The 25148-nt window shown below is 43.3% G+C and overlaps 1 protein-coding gene across 6 annotated transcripts in view; it reads left to right on the top strand.

Moving 5' to 3' along the window:
* LOC120058953 (voltage-gated potassium channel subunit beta-2) overlaps positions 1-25148 on the top strand; it is a 96791-nt gene that overhangs the window by 71306 nt on the left and 337 nt on the right. For 4 of the 6 annotated variants that reach the window (XM_039007706.1, XM_039007708.1, XM_039007705.1 and 1 more), the window contains 12 exons: positions 4015-4058; positions 4391-4428; positions 5037-5116; positions 5979-6023; positions 8995-9039; positions 12730-12773; positions 13004-13090; positions 20602-20687; positions 20829-20949; positions 21464-21558; positions 22593-22713; positions 23158-23246. In XM_039007706.1, coding sequence (XP_038863634.1) covers positions 4015-4058; positions 4391-4428; positions 5037-5116; positions 5979-6023; positions 8995-9039; positions 12730-12773; positions 13004-13090; positions 20602-20687; positions 20829-20949; positions 21464-21558; positions 22593-22713; positions 23158-23246 — 895 coding nt within the window. Of the gene's footprint in view, positions 1-4014; positions 4059-4390; positions 4429-5036; positions 5117-5978; positions 6024-8994; positions 9040-12729; positions 12774-13003; positions 13091-13662; positions 13708-20601; positions 20688-20828; positions 20950-21463; positions 21559-22592; positions 22714-23157; positions 23247-25148 lie in introns of all 6 variants that reach the window. The other 2 variants (XM_039007703.1, XM_039007707.1) reach the window with 2 other exon arrangements.

A 25148-nucleotide genomic window follows, 5' to 3' on the forward strand; every position in this document is an offset into this window, starting at 1 on the left:
AAATAAATCACAGACAGTGTCACCAGCAAAGCACAATCACACCTCCTCGTCCATGCATCATGGTGGGAACCACACATGCGGAGATCATCTGTTCACTTGCTGTGCGTCTCACAAAGACATTTATTCGGCCTGGAGTTTCTGAGGCTGGTAACTCTAATGAACTTATCCTCTGAAGGAGAGGTAACTCTGGGTCTTCCTTTCCTGTGGCGGTCCTCATGAGAACCAGTTTCATCATAGCGCCTGATGGTTTTTGCAAGTTCATTTGAAGAAACGTTCAAAGTTCTTGACATTTTCCACATTGACTGACCTTCATGTCTTAAAGTAGTGATGGACTGTCGTTTCTCTTTGCTTATTTGAGCTGTTCTTGCCATAATATGGACTTGGTCTTTTACCAAATAGGGCTATCTTCGGTATACCACCCCTACCTTGTCACAACACAACTGATTGGCTCAAACGCATTAAGAAGAAGAAATTCCACAAATTAACTTTTAACATGGCACACCTGTTAATTGAAATGCATTCCAGGTGACTACCTCAGGAAGCTGGTTGAGAGAATGCCAAGAGTGTGCAAAGCTGTCATCAAGACAAAGGGTGGCTACTTTGAAGAATCTCAAATATAAAATATATTTTGAATTGTTTAACATAATTTTGGTTACTACATGATTCCATGTGTTATTTCATAGTTTTGATGTCTTCACTATTATTCTACAATGTAGAAAATAGTAAAAATAAAGAAAAACCCTGCAATAAGTAGGTGTGTCCAAACTTTTGACTGGTACTGTACCTGTATAAATAACAGTGAAATAAAGCTTCCCCTCTGCGGTAGCTCTCGCAAAACTAACATCCACTCTTTGTCTTATCATACCCAGATAAGCTTTTTCGCTCTCATAGCATTACCTTCTTGTATATCTACTGTTTATACCTTACACTTTCTTGTATCTTATTTCTCATAATAATGACCCTCTCATATCTCATTACACATCTCTCCACCTCCTCCCCTATACATTACGAAGGCACTTGAATAATCTTGCATAACCACACACTCAACCCAATTACTCTATATATTCAAGAAACACAGGGTCACTTCCTAATTCAGATCTGTTAGTTTACACCAGCTTGCTAACTAAGAGTCAACACTGCTCTATGTCATGGTATGAGATGTTTTACGATGTGTGTGTGCGTGCATGTGTGACTCACAGTATGTGATGTCTGAGTACAAAGCTTTTTTTTGTGGTGTGTATGTGTATGCATCTGTGTATGCATCTGTGTATGTTTACATACTACATGACCAAAAGTATGTGGACACCTGCTTGTCAAACATCTCATTCCAAAAGCATGGGCATTAATATGTTGTTGGTCCCACCTTTGCTGCTATAACAGCCTCCGCTCTTCTGGGAAGGCTTTCCACTAGATGTTGGAACATTGTTGCGGGGACTTGCTTCCATTCAGCCACAAGAGCATTAGTGAGGTCGGGCACTGATGTTTTGCGATTAGGGCTGGCTTGCAATCGACATTCCAATTCATCCCAAAGGCGTTCGTTGTAGTTGAGGTCAGGGCTTTGTGCAGGCCAGTCAAGTTCTTCCACACACCGATCTCGACAAACCATTTCTGTATGGACCTCGCTTTGTGCATGGGGGAATTATCATGCTGAAACAGGACAGGGCCTTCCCCAAACTGTTGCCACAAAGTTGGAAGCACTGAATCGCCTAGAATTTCATTGCATGCTGTAGCGTTAAGATTTCCCTTCACTGGAACTAAGGGGCCCAGCCCGAACCATGAAAAACAGCCCCAGACCATTATTCCTCCTCCACCAAACTTTACAGTTGGCACTATGCATTCGAGCAAGAAACGTTCTCCATGCATCCGCCAAACCCAGATTAGTCCGTCTGACTGCCAGATGGTGAAGCGTGATTCATCACTCCAGAGAATGCATTTCCACTGCTCCAGAGTCAAAGGGCGGCGAGCTTTACACCACTCAAGCCAACGATTGGCATTGCGCATGGTGATCTTAGGCTTGCGTGCGGCTGCTCGGCCATAGAAACCCATTTCATGAAGCTCCCGACGAACAATTATTGTGCTGACGTTGCTTCCAGAGGCAGTTTGGAACTCGGTAGTGAGTGCTGCAACCGAGGACAGATGATTTTTATGCACTATGCGCTTCAGTACTTGGCAGTCCCGTTCTGTGAGCTTGTATGGAATACCACTTCGTGGCTTAGCCGTTGTTGCTCCTAGACGTTTCCACTTCACAATAACTGCACATACGGTTGACCGGGGCAGCTCTAGCAGGGCAGACATTTGACGAACTGACTTGTTGGATAGGTGGCATCATATGATGGTGCCAAGTTGAAAGTCACGGAGCTCTTCAGTAAGGCCTTTCTACTGACAATGTTTGTCTATAGAGATTGCATGGCGGTGTGCTCGATTTTATACACCTGTCAGCAACAGGTGTGGCTGAAATAGCCAAATCCACTAATTTGAAGGGGTGTCCACATACTTTTGTATATATAGTGTATGTGTGTGGTCTCTGTCAGTGTATGAGCTTGCTGTATCTGCTGCTCAATGCATACAAGCCGAGGCACTCGACCTGAGCACAGCTAGTAGTGTTGAGTCACATGCTGGGCTAATGAAGAAATGTGTTGGGGAAGTGAATTGCTTAATGAACACAGCTGCCTCACTTACCATGGGGCTTGAGTGAGGGCAAGCTGAGTCTCCCTATGACTGACTGCATAAACTCTGATTCCACAGTACCACTTTTCCATAAGCCTCTTTATAGGGTTTATGTGTTACTCATGACTTTGTCGAGATAACCAACAATGGAGCAAATCAGGAAGCTGGTCTAACACAGGGCCATACCCCTAATCCATCTCCTTATTGCTGAGGGCCAAGTAAAGAGGCATCGGGTATTACGTATGACAAAGGGATCGAATCCCCAAACCTTCCAATCTCAGGTGGCTACTGAGTTGGCCGAAAACACCATAGGAAAACACCAGAGCTGCTGAACAGTCCTTTAGTCCTTAGCAGCATAGAGATGGGTAGAGTGTTCACAAAAATAGGAGTGCCCTCTTTCCATCTCTATGTTTAGCATATGTTTGTATCCAAAGTGACTTACAGTTAACATGCAGTATATTCAGTTGCCTATGTGGGATGTAGCCCGGCAATTGAACCCACAACTTTGGTGTTGTGAGCACTACTCTCCGACCAACTGAGCCATCGGAACCATCAATCAATCAATTTGCCCAGCCCTTTTCATAGCAACATTGGTCGTTATGTGCTTCACGGTAACCATGGAGAGGAGGAACGGTGTATGTAGAGCAGCATGGCTTTGCGGCCTTGGTGTTGTGGGCGCTAGAGAAAGAGCTCAGCAACCCAGAGAATCAGGAAACAAAAGCCACATATTAATCTCCAATTGACTCCCTGAGGCCAGTCTCTGCCCCTACCCCTCCCTCACCCCCCTCTGTATCCAGGGATGTGTTAGGAGCAAAGGCCCTCTCAGAGACACTGAGCACTGGATTATGGGGGATCTCTATATCACTCACACACACACATAATGCTTTGTGTAATCTTGTCCCCGTGGCATATCCACAAGGCATTTGTATCCTTCACAATTGCAGTGAAATAACTGGGTCTTCTGCTGTAGCTGCAGTTATAGGACTTCACTGTCAGATCTCTATCTCAACCAGAAGATAGCAGAAAGCTGCTCTTGGACCCTGAGTTGCTCATCCTCGCTTTGATCTGAACACATGGGACACTATCCTAGCGGCCTGTTGAGAAGTCTGCAGAGAATCAATGTGTTTCCATTTATATACTGTGTGATATATGACGTAAAATCAACCATAGAAACCTATTGCTAATAGTATTTCATAGGACTCTGGTCAAAAGGAGTTCACGATATAGGGAATAGGGTGTCATTTGGGATGGAGAATCTCCAGTTCATGCTATTCCTCTTCTCCTTCTGTCACAGCACAGGTCAGTGAAGTCATTTTTCACAGCCTAACATGTTCTCTTTTTTGACAGAAACCTGGGCAAGTCTGGATTGAGGGTGTCCTGCCTGGGATTAGGTGAGTGTGATGATCCATTCAATTTAACTCAATGTCATGTTCATTGTCCTGGAAGGAAATGCATTGTGCAGTCAGGAGTTACAAAAGATACAACGTATGTTCACCACATTCTCTGCAGACAATGGACTTCCGCATATGCATGGCTGCTCGCGTACACACACACACAAGCACTCATCGGGGCGGTTTCCCGGACACTGATTAAAACTAGTCCTGGAGTAAAAAGCAAACGAAAGGGAGAATCTCCATGGGAAATGATTTGAAGTTCAGGGCTAGGTTTAATCTGGGTCCGAGAAACCACTCCATAGAGTTCTAACACTCTCTACTCTCCACAGGCACGTGGGTTACCTTCGGAGGACAGATCACAGATGAGGTAGGCGGAGACTCCATACTCACAACATCCATTCTCCATGTCCACAGTGTATGTGACATAGTGGAGTCAATATGTGCGATATTAGAGTGACATCCTAATTCAACCATGACTCTAGCTGTCAATATCCAGTTTAGTTGCTTGCTTGATTATTATTTTTATTAAAATCAAATTTTAGGTGTAGACTAACAGTGAAAATTCTTTCTTACGGGTCATTTTCCAACAATGCAGAGTTAAAGATAAAGATACAAATAAAATGTAAAATAGAAATAGTGACATGAGGTAATGTATAAATACACAGTGAATAACGACTAACAATAATTAGTAAAAACAACATGGCTATATATAGGGAGTACCAGTACCGAGTGAAGGTTATTGGGGTACGAGGTTATTGAGGTAGATATGTACTGTACATATAGGTAGGGGTAAAGTGACGAGGCACTTAACAAGGATAGATAATAGACAGTAGCAGCAGCGTGTGGTGAGTGTGTGCACAGCGCATGTTATCCATGTGTCATTGCTTTATGCTAATCAACTAAAGCCTTTTCACTTCAGACCTTCTATTAGACAGCACAGACACCCATGTCAATTCTCTCTCTCTCTCTCTGTAGATGGCGGAGGAAATAATGACACTGGCCTATGAGAACGGGATCAATCTGTTTGACACAGCAGAGGTCTACGCTGCAGGGAAGTGAGTGCACACACACACGCACACATTCACGCACGTGCAGACACACATGCACACACACGCGCTCACACACACACCACACACACACATCCGCTCTTCCATTCCATCTCCGTCTGTTTTACTGGGCCTCAGTGGCTAACCACTTTGAGGTCACTGTAGCTTCAGAGCGTGGTTGAACTCCCATCCCCTCCAACTGCATAAGAACATCTTCAACTGCATTACGTGTGTGTGTGTGTGTGTGTGTGTGTGTGTGTGTGTGTGTGTGTGTGTGTGTGTGTGTGTGTGTGTGTGTGTGTGTGTGTGTGTGTGTGTGTGTGTGTGTGTGTGTGTGTGTGTGTGTGTGTGTGTGTGAAATTATTGCTAATAACACACACACACCACATACAGTACACACACCACATACAGTACCCACTAACAAAGCTGTGTTTGATAAGAGCTGTCACATAGAGGAAGATGTGCTTGATGGGAAATGATAAGAGCCATTCATGGAGAACACATTGGTCCTTGGGGCAGAGATGTAACATCTGTCAACAGCCAGAGAGATGCAGCGTCCTCGACCCAATCCTCCCTCTATCCTTCCCTTTCACATGCTGAGAATGTCCTTTTGGAGAGAGAAAGAGAGAGCGCGAGAGAGAATGAAAAAAGTCTGAAAAAGCGATAGACAGAGCATTATTCTCTGCTTTCACGTTTCAGTAAATCGCCTGCGTCATTAGCCTTGACCTCATAGACCAGAAGTCCCCACTGCTCTCCTATTTCACAAATTGTGCTCAGTACTTCCCTCATGCACCATTTGTTAATAACATCCAAAGAGTGGTATTCATTAAACTTCCCATGGTTGTAAGAATTTGTTGTTGTTCTCTTCCAGGGCAGAGGTCGTATTGGGAAACATCATCAAGAAGAAAGGTTGGAGGTGCGTAGAGTTTTATGGGATTTTTGTTGTCGTCCGGAGCCATTTTCACGCATGCCCCAGTGTGTGTGTGTGTGTGTGTGTGTGTGTGTGTGCGTGTGAAATTATTGCTAATGCCATCTATGTTGGAAATTAAACTATATATATATTTTTTTTATGAGCATGGCCTTATTTCTATTACAGCATATTGGATGACTGTCTTTCATATTCCATTCACCCAGCTCAATGTAACATCCATAGGTTTAGGCTACTACATGATCCTAAAAAATGTCCTTTACCCAAAATGAGGTTGCTACAACCTAGCTTATGAATGAAAGTTTACAACGTAGGTACACAGTTCAAGACAAAATTTTGAGTAATCAAGGTGACAGACAGTGACACATTCAACACCACCTTGCACACTCTTGCCTGCATCTAGCTGATCTAGGTTCTAATCAGTAGTCCAACAGTTGCAAATGAGAGTTCCTATTGGACAAATGAATGTATGTTTATCCCCGTTTTGTTCCGTTTGCTTCCGTTTAAGAAACTTTTTCAATAGAATTGGTGGAATGAATACATCCCTGATCACACGCAAACACAATTCACTTTCATAACAGCCACATATGAACAGCATGATCACTTTACACGTTGTATATATACTTCTCGCATCTACGCGCTCTCCTCCTCTTACCTTTTCCCTTCGCTTGTGGACTTCAGTGCACAACACATCAGCTGTCTGTGACCAGGCAAAAAAACGTTTCCAAACCAATCATTCATATCATAACTGCTAAACGCTACTCACAGCCTACATCGTGGTCACCATATTAGCTAACATCAGAGACAAAATACAGTGCTTTGCACAAGTATTCACCCCCCTTGGCGTTTTTCCTATTTTGTTTCATTACAACCTGTAATTTAAATAGATTTTTATTTGGATTTCATGTAATGGACATACACAAAATAGTCCAAATTGGTGAAGTGAAATTTAAAAAAAGAATTGTTTAAAAAAAATAAAAACAGAAAGGTAGTGCGTGCATATGTATTCACCCCCTTTGCTATGAAGCCACTAAATAAAATCTGGTGCAACCAATTACCTTCAGAAGTCACATAATTCATTAAATAAAGTCCACCTGTGTGCAATCTAAGTGTCACATGATCTGTCACATAATGTCAGTATATATATACACCGGTTCTGAAAGGCCCCAGAGTCTGCAACACCACTAAGCAAGAGGCACCACCAAGCAAGTGGCACTATGAAGACCAAGGAGCTCTCCAAACAGGTCAGGGACAAAGTTGTGGAGAAGTACAGATCAGGGTTGGGTTATAAAAAAATAAAAAAAACTTTGAACATCCCAAGGATGTTAAAAAATGTTAAGAATATGGCACCACAACAAACCTGCCAAGAGAGGGCCGCCCACCAAAATTCACAGACCAGGCAGGGAGGGCATTAATCAGAGAGGCAACAAAGAGACCAAAGATAACCCTGAAGGAACTGCAAAGCTCCACATCGGAGATTGGAGTATCTGTCCATAGGACCACTTTAAGTCGTACACTCCACAGAGCTGGGCTTTACGGAAGAGTGGACAAAAAAAAGCCCTTGCTTAAAGAAAAAAATAAGCAAACACATTTGGTGTTCACCAAAAGGCATGTGGGAGACTCACCAAACATATGGAAGAAGGTACTCTGGTCAGACGAGATTAAAATTGAGCTTTTTGGGAATCAAGGAAAATGCTATGTCTGGCGCAAACCCAACACCTCACATCACCCCGAGAACACCATCCCCACAGCGAAGCATGGTGGTGGCAGCATCATGCTGTGGGGATGTTTTTCATCGGCAGGGACTTGGAAACTGGTCAGAATTGAAGGAATGATGGATGGTGCTAATTACAGAGAGAGCCTTGATGAAAACCTGCTCCAGAGCGCTCAGGACCTCAGACTGGGGCGAGGGTTCACCTTTCAACAGGACAACGACCCTAAGCACACAGCCAAGACAACGCAGGAGTGGCTTCGGGACATATCTCTGAATGTCCTTGAGTGCCCCAGCCAGAGCCCGGACTTGAACCCAATCAAACATCTCTGGAGAGACCTGCAAATAGCTGCGCAGCAACGCTCCCCATCCAACCTGACAGAGCTTGAGAGGATTTGCAGAGAAGAATAGGAGAAACTCCCCAAATACAGGTGTGCCAAGCTTGTAGCTTCATACCCAAGAAGACTCAAAGCTGTAATCGCTGCTAAAGGTGCGTCAACAAAGTACTGAGTAAAGCGTCTGAATACTTATGTGAATGAAAAGAAAATGGGGGGGGTCAACGAACTGAAACATTGGTTTAAATTCCACTAAACACATTGTCTTGAGCATACAGGAACACCAGTGTAGTCCGCCGCACCTGTCAAATCTCTCTCTCTCGAATTTCAAAATGTTCTGTCTCAGCAGCTAGACTCGCTCTTTGTAAGGGAGGATGGAGGAGATTGCTAGTGGCCAGACTTGTTTGTTACTCCTGTGTTTTGTTATTTTATGAATGGTGAAGTGCACTTAACGCTAGCTATCTAGCCTGCAGGGTTAGCCGGGTAGTCAATGGCATTGGATGGGAGCGCTGAGGGGAAACAAACATGCTTCTTCCTCACTTCTGAAGAAGTACCCTGCTAAAGCCCACAGCTCTTCTCCTGTATGGTTATCATCAGAGGCAGCAGCAGGAATCGAGGTTTTCATAAAAAGTGCTATTTATTTGTTGCTTTTTATTTGTTTACATAATCAGTTACATAATCAGTCAACAATTACTATTAATTAATTACTGCAAGTAAAAAAATAACACACCAGATGAAATAGGTTCAGAATTAATTGTTTTTCTGTCAAATCGTCATTGGGGCCAAGGGGACTTAAGTGCAGAAGACTTATAATTAAATAATTCTGAAGAATTATAACATAATGCACTGGATCTCCCATTTTCAAGAATGCTCACCATGCACCTGTCCCTCATACACTTCTCTCTCCTTACAGGCGCTCCACTTTGGTCATCACCACCAAGATATTCTGGGGAGGAAAGTACGTATTATACTGGAGCCTTTTTCTGTATGTGTGTGTGTGTGTGCGTGTGTTAGAGGCAGTATTGAGGCTGTATGACTCTTAATTGTTTTCCTATGAGGAAACGGGGTCGATCCCCTCCTATGAGAATGCCCTTTCACTGAGGACCAATTAAAAGGGCATTCATTAGTAGTTGCATCCATTTTTGGACTTATAAATTAATGATATGTACCCATTGATTCTTGAAGAATATAACGTATAAATGCCTCATGGGTAGCAGGTATCAAGGTAAGACCCAAGTGCAGACTATGTGAAGTAACAATGTTTATTGTAACAGCAGGGGCAGGCAAACGACAGGTCAAGGCAGGCAGGGGTCGATAATCCAGAGTAGGAGCAAAGGTACAGGACGGCGGGTAGGCTTACGGTCAGGGACAGGCAGAGTGGTCAGGCAGGTGGGTACAAGGTCAGGACAGGCAAGGGTCAAACACCAGGAGGACAAGAAAAAGAGAGGCTGAGAAAAGACAAGAGCTGACAGGACAAACAAGATGAACTGGCACAGACAGACAGAAAACACAGGTATAAATACCCAGAGGATAAGTGGGGAAGATGGGCGACACCTGGAGGGGGTGGAGACAAGTACAAGGATAGGTGAAACAGATCAGGGTGTGACAGTACACCCCTCCCTCTAGGGATGCCACCTGGTGTTCCACCTGGGCGGATACCTGGTTGACTGTGGTGCCGGCGGTGAAAGTCGGCGATAATGGAAGGGTCCAGGATGTCTTTAGCGGGAACCCAGCACCTCTCCTCCGGGCCATAACCCTCCCAGTCAACCAGGTACCGGAAATCCCTGCCCCCGTGGTCAAACCCTCAGGAGGCGTCTCACCGTGTATGCTGGCTGGCCATCGATGACACGGGGGGAGGGATGGGCCTAGAAACAGAAAACGAGTGGCAGTCAGACATGGTTTTGACTCTAGACACAGAAAAGTAGGAAAAATACAGAGGGTACGGGGCAACAGAGGATGAACAACAGAGGGGCTAATGATCTTGGAGCGGGGGGAAAGGTCTCGGCTTCCGAGGGTGTAGCCGCGGCACTATAGCGGCGTGCCAGCGCCTCAGGCTTGACCTTCTTGGATACCGGTCGGTGCTGTGGAATCGAAGTGGCCCGGGTCTTACTGAACCCCTCCCGGAGGTCCTGGTGCTCTGCGGAGCTGGCAGAGAGGTCCGGGGCAATTTCCTAGGAAGACGTCCCGGGGCAGGCAGAGCTGACTTCAGGCAATGAGTGTGGCAGGACGGGCTCCAGCCCACGGTGGCACCAGTAGCCCAGTCAATGGAGAGATTGTGTTACCTGGAGCCAAGAGAATCCCAATACCATGGGAACCAGCAGAAATTGTATCGTCTCGCTGTGGTTCCCCGACACTCGTAGGTTGACGGAGGTGGTCTGGTGGGTGACCTGGCATATAGAGCGCCCGTCCAGCGCCCTAACACCCATGGGAATGGAGAGGGGTTGAGTGGGGATACCCAGTTTGGACGCCAGGGTAACGTCATGAGACTCACATCGGCCCCTGAGTCGATGAGTACCTGGAGAGAGTTGGACTGGTCGCCCCACAACAGGGTAGCATGGAGAGGGGGGCGAGTAAGGGGAGAAGAACAATTATCTTTAAGACCCACTAGTGTACTCACTCCAACAGATGAGCTAGGTCTCTTGAAGGGACAGGTAGACACAAAATGACTGGCAGTATCGCAATACAGACAACTCTAGGTCACAAGTCTGCGTACTCTTTCGGCTGGAGACAGCTTCGCCCTGCCGAGCTGCATCAGCTCAGGAAGAGGTGAATCGGCAGTCTCCGGAGGCTCTTGGAGGGACTCGGGTAGGCTCGGATCCTCTCGGGGACGTAGACGCCGGGGACTTTCGGAGTTCATCAGCTGCAAGGTGGGATCCCTGTGTGAGTGATTTGGACTGCAATCGGACCTCTTCCGCAATCGGACCTCTACGTTCCTGTAGCCGACCATCAATCCGGATGATTAAAGCGATGAGTGAGTCGAGATCTGTCGGTAGTTCTCGGGCTGCCAGCTCATCCTTTACCTCCGACAAGTTCCCGGATTATTGGAGAACAGTGCTTCCGGGTTCCAGGTACCCTCCGCTGCTAGCGTGCGGAACTCCATCGCATAGTCTGCAACACTGAGGGTGTCCTGCCGAAGCTGGAGTAACTTCCGGGCAGCCTCTCTCCCGGACACCGGAGCCTCAAACTTTTCTCACCTCTGCCATGAATACCTCCAGACTGAGGCAGATGGCGGATGGTTTCTCCCACACCGCCGTGGCCCAGGCGAGTGCCCTCCCGGACATCAGACTAATAATGTACGCTACATTCGAGTGGTCCGAGGGGAATGAAGAAGGGTGTAGCTCAAACGAGGGAGCACTGGGAGAGAAAGGCCCGGCAGGTTCTGGAATCTCTATCGTAGCGCTCCAGGGGAGGTAAGCGGGGTTCCCGGGAAACCGGGGTGACGGCGCTGCTACCAACCGAGTTACAGAGGGGCTGGGAGGTTACTGTTGTGGTAGGCTGCCTAGTAGGCAACCCACAGAATTTCTCCCGCAATGCGTCCAAGACTAGGTCGTGTCGTTCGGCCACGGCCTGGAATCCTTCCATCAGACCACGAAGCAACTCCTCTTGCCTACCAATGGTGGCTCCTTGGGAGGAGATGGCGTTGCGGAGCTGGACCAAGTCTACTGGGTCAGTCATGGCCAGTTCGTACTATCAGGTATCAAGGTAAGACCCAAATGCAGACTGTGTGAAGTAACAATGTTTATTGTAACAACAAGGGCAGGCAAACGACAGGTCAAGGCAGGCAGGGGTCGATAATCCAGAGTAGGAGCAAAGGTACAGGACAGCAGGCAGGCTCAGGGACAGGCAGAGTGGTCAGGTGGGCGGGTACAGGGTCAGGACAGGCAAGGGTCAAAAATTAGAAAAAGAGAGGCTGGGAAAAGACAGTAGCTGACAGGACAAACGCTGCCAAGCTTGACAAACAAGATAAACTGGCACGGACAGACAGAAAACACAGGCATAAATACCCAGAGGATAAGTGGGGAAGATGGGCGAGGGGGTGGAGACAAGCACAAGGACAGGTGAAACAGATCAGGGCTTGACAATGAGCTTGGTTCAACTGTCGTACCCCATCAGAACTCAAAATATAAGCTTGAATGTTTGTAAAAAAAAAAAAAAAATGTAAACAGCCACTGTATAGCCTAAAAACATGGTTAAAACTATAATTTTGATAACATGGATAGTCAGTCCTTGCATCCATAGCGTAGTCTATTGATTTGAGAGTGGTTGGATTTCTCTAGCCCCATCCCTCAGGTTTTACTGAAACAGTTGCAGGGAGAACACTTAGTCAATGTTTTGATTAAGAATTCTTGCTTTAATGGTCTTGCTTAGCACTGACAGGAGGCACCAATTCAACTTAAATACGTTTCTGTCCTGCATCATAGAGATGGATAGAGGGCACATGCTGCCCCTGCTAAAACATGCTGTGTGTCAAGTGTGCCCTCTATCTATCTCTATGTCTCACATTCAACCCACCAATATGGATCGAATACAGTGAACATCTGTACTGTATCAGTTACAGTATGACATGTGAAACTGTGAATTGTAGCACAGAGTTGTTAAATGTCATGATTTTATATCCTGACAAGGGCATTTGTTGTTTGCTTATCAGAGCAGAAACAGAAAGAGGGTTGTCCAGAAAACATATCATCGAAGGTAAGCCATTTTAAGCCGCTTTTATACTGAGTTATTATTACATGTACAGTGTGGTAGCCTATATATTTGCAGGATATCAATATGACATTTGGATCCAATCCAGTCATTCACTAGATTCAGTACATACTGTATATACAGTGCATAAACGAGAGCATTAAAAACAAACAGGATTCTGGCTTTAATGTAAAGTATTACCGTTATCTTGATGGTCTTTGCCCTATATAATGCAGGTCTAAGGGCATCGCTAGACAGACTGCAGCTAGAGTATGTGGATGTCGTTTTCGCAAACAGACCGGACCCCAACACACCTATGGAAGGTAGGCAGCACTCTTCTTTGAATGCTGTTTGTTTACATTCATCTGTGGTATGTTCAGTGCTGTGTATCTGCTGCACCGTGACATATTCTTGTCATAAACAGACCACCTTGCATCCAGTGGTGCAGCGGTGCAGTAATAATGTTCGGTCAGGCTAGAGTATCATGCGTACATATTATCTACAGACAGATAAATGGCTCTATGGTTTGGACCTTAAGGTTACATTTACTTTTATTGGGTACATAAGTCTAAGTTTTTTGAATCCTAGATGTAGAGATAGGACACAGTTGACAGCTCAAATATCCTCTTTGCATACCAACTGCAGTAATATATGATTGTCTAAACCCAAACCTACCGAACAGGGGCATGGGCAATGGATGACAAATTTCTATTCCTGTCACTGATTGAAATGGTCAGTAAAGCATTGTGAACTTTGAACTTGAGCTCAGTCAGTGCATGATGGGGCTCGCTGTATTGGGCTGTGGCTCCCACCCTGCTGCCCCTTATGTATACTTCCAGATGTCATTTCATTCACAGACTGGTCAACGTCTTCACTCTCTTTTTTTTGTCACCAGGAGACCCATTTCACACCTCAAAGTCCAAGACATTCATCATAGAAGGTACATGGTACCCTTAGTCAAAACAAAGTGTTCAATCAACACCCCTTTAAACGAAAGGCATTTTATGGCAGTGAGTTGATAAAAGTAGTTCCCCCTCCATTATCCTACCATTCAAAACCCCCTTTAAATCCATAAAATGTTGGACTTTTCGTAGTGCTAGCACAAAAGGGTGGTCTACTGTAGTAGATTGAGTGAGTGTTTGATTCATACTTGATAACGTTACATCTTGTAAGTACGTTTTGGAGAAATTCACAGAATTTCATGGATCCCTCAATCATTGTAAAAAAACAAAAAATCCGTAACTTGTTTCCTTTCTCATTTTCACTTCAAAGCATTTTTTCCTCATGTTTTCTCCATCAGTTCATCAGTATAACCGATATGTTTAGTTGTCACAAATACATAAACTGTTTCTGGGCTTATAATGCCAATAATGCCAATGTGGGCAATTTCAGTCGTCTTGAAAAGGCAATTTCCACTTTTTGTTGTTGGAAGAAATGACACTTAAAGATGTCCATTCTCTCCCCGGCTGACAATTGTAACCATAATATGATGTAATCCTTCCAGAATCCTTTGATTTACTCAGTTTGGTGTCTTTCTATTTCTCTTTCTGTTTCTTTTCTCTCACTCTCTTCAACTGTAACTTATGCCAGATCAAGGCAATTATGTAGAGTTCCATACCATATAGAAAGAAAATCAGGATATGAGGTGTACCAAGCCACGTGTACCATTACAGTAGTCATAAAACATTGTGAAAGCCAACGTACCCCATGCCAAACCCCTCCCGACCATTACTGTTGTCGTTAGCATCACTCATCCCTCTCATTTCTCATACGACTTGGTTTCCTTTTATTTCCTTTTATTTTGCAAGATGGCCGCTGCCGGTGCTGCTGCGGCCTCATTTGTGAACGCTGTCTTGACTGCAGTGTGTCTCTCTTGCCTGAACATGCAACCCATCAGGGCTTTGTTCCAGCCAAGCAGTAACCCAATTATACTAATCAGAGTCTTGATTAAATACTAGTTAATGGGTAGAATAGGTTTTAGACTTGGCTGGAACAAAAACGTGCACCCATATGTGCCATAGGAGGGAAAGAATGCATACCCCAGGCTAGATGATGGTTTTGGAGCCACTGAAGACTTACCGGTATTCACAAATCTTCCTTTTTTTCTCTTTACAACAGTTAAAGCCTGTACAGATATAACAGCCGAGACGAGACAAGACGTTTTTATGCCGTTTTAGAACAAAGTTTGCTTGATCTGAATGGTCTAGTTTTAGAATGTCAAATTTTGGCTGCTGGAGTTTACAGAATTCAACCTGTCAAAACTTAGCGAAAGACTTGAGACGAGACTGGTCCGTTTAGCCAATCAGAAAACAGTATGTTGACGTTCTGTGTTAGCCAAGCAGGTAGGTAGCTAGCCAAGCAGACAGCTAGCCAACTATTTTGCTCTAGCTAGCCTAGCTTGCTGATATCTCTCTGACAAGTTACAAAGTGTGCTCTATTTCTGGTGCATGTATTTCATGATACTTGTTTGCTACAACAAGTGGTAACTGTCTCAGAGTTTTTTTTAAATCTGAATCCGCATCTTTAGTCAGCTGTTCTAAAACACATCATTTTAAAACTGGCTAGTTTTTTTCTCGTCTCCTCTCTCCATATGTCAGCGTTATATCTCAAATAAAATAAAATAACATTTTACAGCAGGTATAAAAGGTGCAGTGAAATGCTTGTGTGCTAGCTCCCACAACATTGCAGTTCAATAATCAATATCAACTAGAAAAGGACATTTACTGAAGTAAATGTGGTGTGCTTGCTAGTCTTGAATTCTTTATGGTTGTGAAATAGTAGTATTAGTGGTAGTGACGGCAGTAGTGATGGTAGTAGTGGTAATGGTAGTAATAGTGTTTTCATAGGCTGTGTTAGCTATAGTGACCTATTTTGGAGAGGTTTGTAGGTGTGGAGCTATTATAGTGGGTTATAGTGGGCTAGTATAGTAGGCTAGAGTACTATATCATCATAAGCAATATCATATATTTTTAAGCTCTCAATGTTTTAGTTGGAACATTCTGTAAGTTTTGTGCCAGTTATTTCAGTTTAGAATGTTGAAGCCTGCATTCCGCCATTGAAATAAATGGGGATACGACACGCTTCATAGTTTATAAAGTATGAATGGTATCAAAAAACGGTGTTGAAGCCATCTAAGTTGAGTCTGTCTCTACATGTCAACATTGGGGTGGTGTTTGTAGCTGAAATGGATCAAGAGCAGTGGTGAATCCAAATGTTGCCTTTGAAGTCTATGGAGCTTTTATGCAAATATAAAACTGTTATAGTTCCAAAAGTACAAAGAGCATCAACAATCTTTTTACATGCAATCTAAGTTGAGTCAGTCTGTACATGTCAGCATTTGGTTTGGTGTTTGTAGCGTTAACGGTTCAATTAGTATTGAAATGTATTCTTTAGGATGTCTATTTATAGTAATTTTTTTCTATGAATTAATGTTGGCTAATCCAAATTCTTCGCTTTAAAGCCTTTAAAGCATTTATGGACATTTAAAATGGTTATAGTTCAAATAGTATAAATTGTATCAAAAATCTGTGTTCAGGCACACTATTCCAGAATGAATAGTTTGAATGGCGTTTCTAGCTTAAACCATTGAAAACTAGCAGCGACCGATATTTCTTCCATTAAAGTCTATAGCCCCTAAAATATATTTGGGTTTATGCAAATATGGTTGTAGTACGAAAAGTATAATTAGTATCAAAACGTTTTCTTCAAGCAACAGTACCAGTGCCAATCTGCACGTTTTAAAGTTGCTTTGGTGTTGGTATATTTAACGGCTCAAGAGTATTGGCGAATACAAATACTTCCCATTTAAGCCTAGGTCCACCATTAAACAGTAATAGTTCAGAAAGTATACATGGTATCAAAACACTGAATACAAGCAACCTATTCCAGACCAGTCTGCACATTTTAAAGTTTGAATGGCGTTTCTAGCTTAAAAACTTCTTATGGCTGCAATCCTGTTAACGGGATCGATATGACATCAGCCAGTGAAAGTGCAGGGCGCCAAATTCAAACAACAGAAATCTCATAATTAAAATTCCTCAAACATACATGTATCTTATACCATTTTAAAGGTAATCTTGCTGTTAATCCCACCAAACTGTCCGATTTCAAATAGGCTTTACAGCGAAAGCACCACAAACGATTATGTTAGGTCACCGCAAAATCACAGAAAAACACAGCCATTTTTCCAGCCAAAGACAGGAGTCACAAAAAGCAGAAATAGAGATACAATTAATCACTAACCTTTGATGATCTTCATCAGATGACACTCAAAGGACTTCATGTTACACAATACATACAGTATATGTTTTGTTCGATAAAGTTCATATTTATATCCAAAAACCTCAGGTTACATTGGCGCCATGTTCAGAAATGCCTCCAAAATATCCGGAGAAATTGCGGAGAGCCACGTCAAATAATATAGAAATACTCATCATAAACTTTGATGAAAGATACATGTTTTACATAGAATTAAAGATACACTTGTTCTTAATGCAACCGCTGTGTCAGATTTCAAAAAGCTTTACGGCAAAAGCACACTATTCAATAATCTGAGAACAGTGTTCAGCCACAAAAGGAAGCCATACAGTTACCCGCCAAATTGTGCAGTCAACAAAACTCATAAAAAGCATTATAAATCTTCACTTACCTTTGCTGATCTTCGTCGGAATGCACTCCCAGGACTCCCACTTCCACAAGAAATGTTTGTTTTGTTCGATAATGTTCATCATTTATGTCCAAATAGCTATTTTTGTTAGCGTGTTTGGTAAACAAATCCAAAGTCAGGAAGTTCATTCACTAAAAGCAGACGAAATGTCAAAAGGTTCTGTAACAGTCAGTAGAAACATGTCAAACGATGTATTGAATCAATATTTAGAATGTTTTTAACATAAATCTTCAATAATGTTCCAACCGGAGAATTACATTGACTTCAGATGTGCGATGGAACAGAGCTCCCTCTCATGTGAACGTGCATGGTCAGAGCATGGTCAGGTCATGGTAGACCTGACTAATTCTTGTCTCCTTCGGCCCCACTTCACATTAGAGGCATCAGACAAGGTTCTACAGACTATTGGCATCTAGTGGAAGCCGTAGGAAGTGCAAACTCAACCATATCCCACTGTGTATTTAATAGGGGCTGGGTTGAAAATCGACCAACCTCAGATTTCCCACTTCCTGTTTGGATTTTTTCTCAGGTTTTTGCCTGCCATATGAGTTCTGTTATACTCACAGACATCATTCAAACAGTTTTAGAAACTTCTGAGTGTTTTCTATCCAATACTAATAATAATATGCATATATTAGCAACTGGGACTGAGGAGCAGGCAGTTTACTATGGGCACCTCTGGGCACCTTTCATCCAAGCTACTCAATACTGCCCCTGCAGCCATAAGAAGTTTAAACGATTGAAGACTAGTTAAGGGCTACATTTTTACCATTCAAGTCTATGGCCATTGAAATGCATTGGGATTTATGCAAGTACGGTTGTAGTGTTAAAAGTTTTTTCAAGTGCACTGCAGATGGTGAGCCTACACGTTTGAAAGTTGTTTTGGTATCGGTCGATTTTACGGTTTTGACGCAACAGGTGGCTGCGGAGAGAATAATAAGAAGAAGAAGTTTTAACAGTTTCTAAAAATGAACATATAAGAGTTATTATGCATAGTAATAGCCAAATATGTACACAATAGGATCTACAGTATAGATAATGAATGTGCTATGTCAAGTACAACTGTATTTACAAATAAAAAATGGGTAGTATCTTGGTCGCGGTGTTGAATAAATAATATATAGTAGAGCAGCAGTGTTGACTGTGTGTGTGTGTGTGTGTGCCTTCAGAAATTATTCGCACCCCTTGTCTTTTTCCACATTTTGTTGTGTTACTAGGTGGGATTAAAATTGATTTAATTGTTTTTTTTTGTCAATGATCTACACAAAATACTCTAATGTCAAAGTGGAAGACAAATTCGAACATTTGTCAAAAATGTTTGAAAAATAAAACACTAATATAGCTTGATTATATAAAGTATTCAACAGTGATTACAGCTTTGAGTCTTTCTGAGTATGTCTCTAAGAATCAGAGAGGTGCGGGGGGCTGCCATAATCGACATCCACGTCTTCAGCGCCCGGAGAACAGTGGGTTAACTACCTTGCTCGGGCAGAACAACAGATTTTTACCTTGTCAGCTCGGGGATTCGATCCAGCAAGGATGCCTGTATCTTTGTAGTGATTAGGTGCATTGATACACCATCTAAAGTGTAATTAATAACTATATTCAATGTCTGCTTTTTATAAAAAATGTACCCATTTACCAATAGGTGTCCTTTGCGAGGCATTGGAAAACCTCCCTGGTCTTTCTGGTTGAATCTCTGTTTGAAATTCGCTACTTGACTGAGGGACCTTCGAAATAATTGTGTGTGTGGGGAACAGGATGGGGTAGTCATTTAAACACTGTTATTGCACACAGAGTGAATCCATGCAACTTATTATGTGACTTAATAAGCAAATTTGTACTTTAGGCTTGCCATAACAAAGGGGTTGAATACTTATTTACTCAACAAAGGGGTTGAATAATTATTTACTCAAGACATTTCAGCTTTTCATTTTATATTAATTTCTAAAAATGTCTAAAAAAGAATTCCACTTTGACATTGAGTGTAGGTCAGTGACACACAATCTCAATTTAATAAATTTTTCATTCAGGCTGTATCACAACAACATGTGGAAAAGGCAAGGGGTGGGAATACTTTCTGACGGCACTTTAGGTAACTGCTGTTTGACTTGACACGAAACTAAACTAGAGTTTAATCCCGGGGCTGAGCTAGTGCTTGTATGAAATGTGTTTGTAGAATGAAAAAAATCCCCTATTGACTGAGGTGAATGAAGCTCAATGGTAGTGGCACCTTGTAGTTACATGTAACAATGTCAAATTTTGGGTCGAGTTATTAAGTCATTCACAGTTGTCTTTCAAACGTGTAATTATAAAACATTAGTTACATAGCGGAACAAGAAAATGTGTAATAACATATAACAGAATCTTCAGCAATTGGATGTGTAATTATACATTCCTTGTTCCAATTGTGTAATAACTGATAGCGCTACAACCTTATTACATATAGTTACAGTGTAATACCTATGTAATTACTATGTTGTTACTACAGTTATAACTGTAATTACATAGTAATAGGGGAAACATAAAATACTGAAAATCTCATTATAATCTGACAGCATGACATGTTTAAAATTAAATTGTGCTGCCAGATTATAAGATTTACAGTATTTTTTTTCACAGAGCTGTTCTCTTTAAAACATGCTTTTAATACAGCCTGTTTTTAAAATGTAATGTTTCTTAAATAAAAGTAGCATGAAAAGCTTTGAAGAAAACTCTGGGTTTTGGATTGACCCTACTGCTGTTTTGACTCTGGCATGGATAGTGTTGTTTTGCCCAAATAAAATTGGTATTTGACTGCCTGATTTGTGACTGTAAAACCTTAACGCATAAATACCTTTGTGTGTCAAATCAAAACAAAAGCCCAAAAAAAGAAAATCAATGTGTCAATTGGCTCCAAAAAGGAATTACGTAGTATCCTTTTCTCCCCATATGTTTCACTGCTCATTATTTAAACTGATGTATACATTAACCAGGTAGCTCCTTTGTGCTTTTACCCTTTGTCCAAAATTCTATGTGGACTTTCCTTCTATCTCCTCTTTCTCTTTCAATTCTCGTATATCCCTCTCCTCAATACCTTTCCACCCTCTCTCTTAATCTCACCTGTTCCCACCACTCCTCTTCTCCAATGTCGGGGCCAATGGGTGAATGGTGTCTTTTGATTGGCAGAGACGGTGCGGGCAATGACCCATGTGATCAACCAGGGGATGGCCATGTACTGGGGAACGTCGCGCTGGAGCTCCATGGAGATCATGGTGAGTTGGAAAACGGTTGAAACACGATTAAACCATGGATTACACAAAATAATCAATGACTTATTCCCATCACTGTATTGTTACGATATTACATTGTTCGTCCCTGAGCCTGTTTGCTGCTGTTCGTTGTCTGTCCTATAGGAGGCGTACTCAGTGGCCAGGCAGTTCAACCTGATACCCCCTATATGTGAGCAGGCTGAGTACCACATGTTCCAGAGGGAGAAGGTGGAGGTGCAGCTTCCCGAGCTCTTCCACAAAATAGGTAAGTTACACAGCAACCGTCTGCCTCCCTTCGGTTTGACCCATAAAGGTGGATAGAGGATGCACTTACTACAACGATAAAATATGTGTGCCCTCTTTCCATCTCTATTGTTCCAGCGTTTAATAAGGGTAGATCCTGAAAGAGCTGAGGTCTGCCATTTTTGCCACAAACATACTCCATGTGCTGCTATTCATGTTTGGTAATGTGGCTAATGCTAGCCAAAAGTTGTGATAATTGTAATGTAGCTAATATACAGTATTTGTATTTTGAATGAATCACTCTTAGGAGTTGCTCTCAGTCCAAGTAGCTTGTCAAGGCACATAAAGACCAAGGCATGGAAGTCATAATAGCGGTAAAGCTGGGTATTCATTAGGCACCAAATGGAAGAAAACGGACTGAAACATAGAGGGCCTACCTGAACTTGTCCAATAAGAAACGCTTGTTTTCGGTTTCCGTTGCAAAACGTTTTGCTACAGTGTGCAATAATGAATATGATCCCGATGTCTCTGTGCAGGTGTGGGTGCCATGACGTGGTCTCCGCTGGCGTGCGGGATCATCTCAGGGAAGTACGATAGTGGGGTACCCCCGTACTCACGGGCCTCACTAAAGGTAACCTTTGACGTTTGACGAGTGACTGATGCCTTATCCTCTCCAGCCCACATCTGTCACACCCCTTTGCTTGTGGTTGTAGTTGGTGTTGTTTTCTTGTCCTGCCACTCTGCCACCTTCCTTTCTGCTAACAACAGTTTATCCTGATAGTACATTGTTGTAGGACGTTCCTCTGAACTAATGCGTGTCAATTGAGGATTGGGGACTTTTGAGTGTCAGGAAAGCCATTCAGTGTATATCTTTGTCAGCCAGCTTCAGTTGAACATTCTTTGGAGATTCTACACACCTACGCACAAATACACACACGCACACACACACACACACACACACACACACACACACACACACACACACACACACACACACACACACACACACACACACACACACACACACACACACACACACACACACACACACACACACACACACACACACACACACACACACACTGTGCTCTTTCTACAGTATGTGTGATGTACCATGCTGTCTATAGCTCTCCTCCTCCTGTTCACTGATATCTTTGGCTTAATAATCCTCCAATGAAGGGATCTATGCCATTGATTTCCTATGTCATACACTCCACTGGTGGAAACAGGCTATTTAAGTCCACTCAAGCACACAAATGTGGAAGCACAGAACCAAGGTCTAAGACAGAGGGTAGCTGTGTGTGTGCGATAACCAGAGGCAGTCAGTTACAGTCTCTGTGTAGTTCACTCACATAGCAGACATCTGCTCTGCCACTGGTGAGAGATCCACACACACTGGATGCGTTATGTATGATAAATGTATAACTTTCAGCCATTCACAGAAAGGCATCTCTGCACACCAGAGATTTCTGGATACAGTAGTACTGAGCGAGAGTGTGTGTGTGGTGTGTGTGTGTGTGTGTGTGTGTGTGTGTGTGTGTGTGTGTGTGTGTGTGTGTGTGTGTGTGTGTGTGTGTGTGTGTGTGTGTGTGTGTGTGTGTGTGTGTGTGTGTGTGTGCACGCATGTGTGTGTGTGTGCACGCATGCGTGTGTGTGCTGTGACAGGGCTACCAGTGGATGAAGGACAAGATCCTGAGTGAGGAGGGGCGCCGTCAGCAGGCGAAGCTGAAAGAGCTGCAGGCCATTGCCGAGCGACTGGGCTGCACCCTGCCCCAGCTCGCCATCGGTAACACACACCTGCCGCTCTCTCTTTTTCTCTCTGTCTGTCTGTCTGTCTGTCCTGTCCAGCCATCCGTCTGTCTGTGTCTTTTGAGCTCCAACGTGTTAGTCAGTCAGTAAAGCAGTCTGTCTGTCAGTCAGTCTGACTTATGCAATCTATCTAACAGTGTTCACAACAATGTCAAATTACCAGAGTTAGCAAATGAGCTAACCGTCGTCCATAGTCTGTCTGTCTAGTAGGACCTCAAGTGGGAGGTTAGTCAAGTCCCTGGTAGTCAAATCTTCGATGTGTTGGTTCAGCTTAACGTCACAGTGTCTGAGAATGAGTTTTTGTGCTCACCTGAAGTCACTTAGTTGCACTGGACGTGTGTGTGTTTCTTCACTCCTTCACTGTGCTTTGTGCTCCACACACACATTGTTAATTTACCTGTGTGGTTGTTCCCTCCCTCAGCATGGTGCCTGAGGAATGAAGGGGTGAGCTCTGTGCTACTGGGGGCCTCCAGCACAGACCAACTGATGGAGAATCTAGCAGCAATACAGGTCAGAAGTGAATACTCCACACACACACATTCACACAAGTACTCACATTCACACATACTGTACTTATGCATGCTTGCTCACATACCACATACACATGATCTCTCTCTCTCTCTCTCGCACACACACACACACACACACACACACACACACACACACACACACACACACACACACACACACACACACACACACACACACACACACACACACACACACACACACACACACACACACACACACACACACACACACACACACACACAATGGGTGTGAACCCAGGTGTGCAAGAACTCACATTCACACATACTTATGGATACTTGCTCACATACCACATACACATGCTCGCTCTCTCTCCACACACTGAGAATGACCTTCTAAACGAGCACTGCCTCTAAGTGGTAAATACAGTACCTTCGGAAAGAATTCAGACCCCTTCAACTGTTCCACATTTTGTTACATTACAGTCTTATTTTTTTTTAAACACACAATACCCCGTAATGACGAAGAGAAAACCATTTTTTAGAAATGTTAGCAAATGTATTAAAATTGAAATACTGAAATAGCTAATTTACACAAGTATTCAGACCCTTTGCTATGAGACTTGAAATTGAGCTCAGGTGCATCCTGTTTCCATTGATCATCCTTGAGATGTTTCTACAACTTTATTGGAATCCACCTATGGTACATTCAATTGATTGGACATGATTTGGAAAGGCACACACCTGTCTACATAAAGTCCCACAGTTGACAGTGCATGTCAGAGCAAAAACCAAGCCATGAGTTCGAAGGGATTGTCCGTAGAGCTCAGAGACAGGATTATGTCAAGGCACAGATCTGGGAAAGGGTACCAAAACATTTCGGCAGCATTGAAGGTCCCCAAGAACACATTCATCATTCTTAAATGGAAAATGTTTAAGATTAATCCTGGAGCTGGCCGCCCGGCCAAACTGAGCAATCGGGGGAGAAGGGCCTTGGTCAGGGAGATGACCAAGAACCTGATGGTCACTCATACAGAGCTCTAGATTTCCTCTGTGGAGATGGGAGAACCTTCCAGAAGGACAACTATCTCTGCAGCACTCCACCAATCATGCCTTTATGGTAGAGTGGCCAGATAGAAGCCACTTCTCAGTAAAAGGCACATGACAGCCCGCTTGGAGTTTGCCAAAAGGCACCTAAAGTCTCTCAGACTATGAGAAACAAGATTCTCTGGCCTGAATGCTAAGTGTCACATTTGGAGGAAACCTGGAACCATCCCTACGGTGAAGCATGGTGGTGGCAGCATCATGATGTGGGGATGTTTTTCAGCTGCAGGGACTGGAAGACTAGTCAGGATCGAGGCAAAGATGAACAGAGCAAAATACAGAGAGAGCTTTGATGAAAACCTGCTCCAGAGCGCTCAGGACCTCAGACTGCGGCGAAGGTTCACCTTCCAACAGGACAACGACCCTAAGCACACAGCCAAGGCAACGCAGGAGTGGCTTCAGGACAAGTCTCTGAATGTCCTTGAGTGGCCCAGCCAGAGCCCGGACTTGAGCCCAATCTAACATCTCTGGAGAGGTCTGAAACTAGCTGTGCAGCACCTCTCCCCATTCAACCTGACAGAGCTAGATAGGATCTGCAGAGATGAATGGGAGAAACTCTGCAAAAACAGGCGTGCCAAGCTTGTAGCGTTATACCAAAGAAGTCTCGAAAGGTGCTTCAACAAAGTACTGAGTAAAGGGTCTGAACACTTATATGTTATATTTTTATTATAAATTAGCACATAAAAAATAAGCTGTTTTTGCTTTGCCGTTATAGGTTATTGTGTGTAGATTGATGAGGCACATTTAAAAAAAAAAATCTATTTTAGAATAAGGCTGTAACGTAACAAAATGTGGAAAAAGTCAAAGGGTCTGAATACTT

This window comes from Salvelinus namaycush, chromosome 14, assembly GCF_016432855.1.
Source record: "Salvelinus namaycush isolate Seneca chromosome 14, SaNama_1.0, whole genome shotgun sequence".
Classification (NCBI taxonomy): domain Eukaryota; kingdom Metazoa; phylum Chordata; class Actinopteri; order Salmoniformes; family Salmonidae; genus Salvelinus; species Salvelinus namaycush.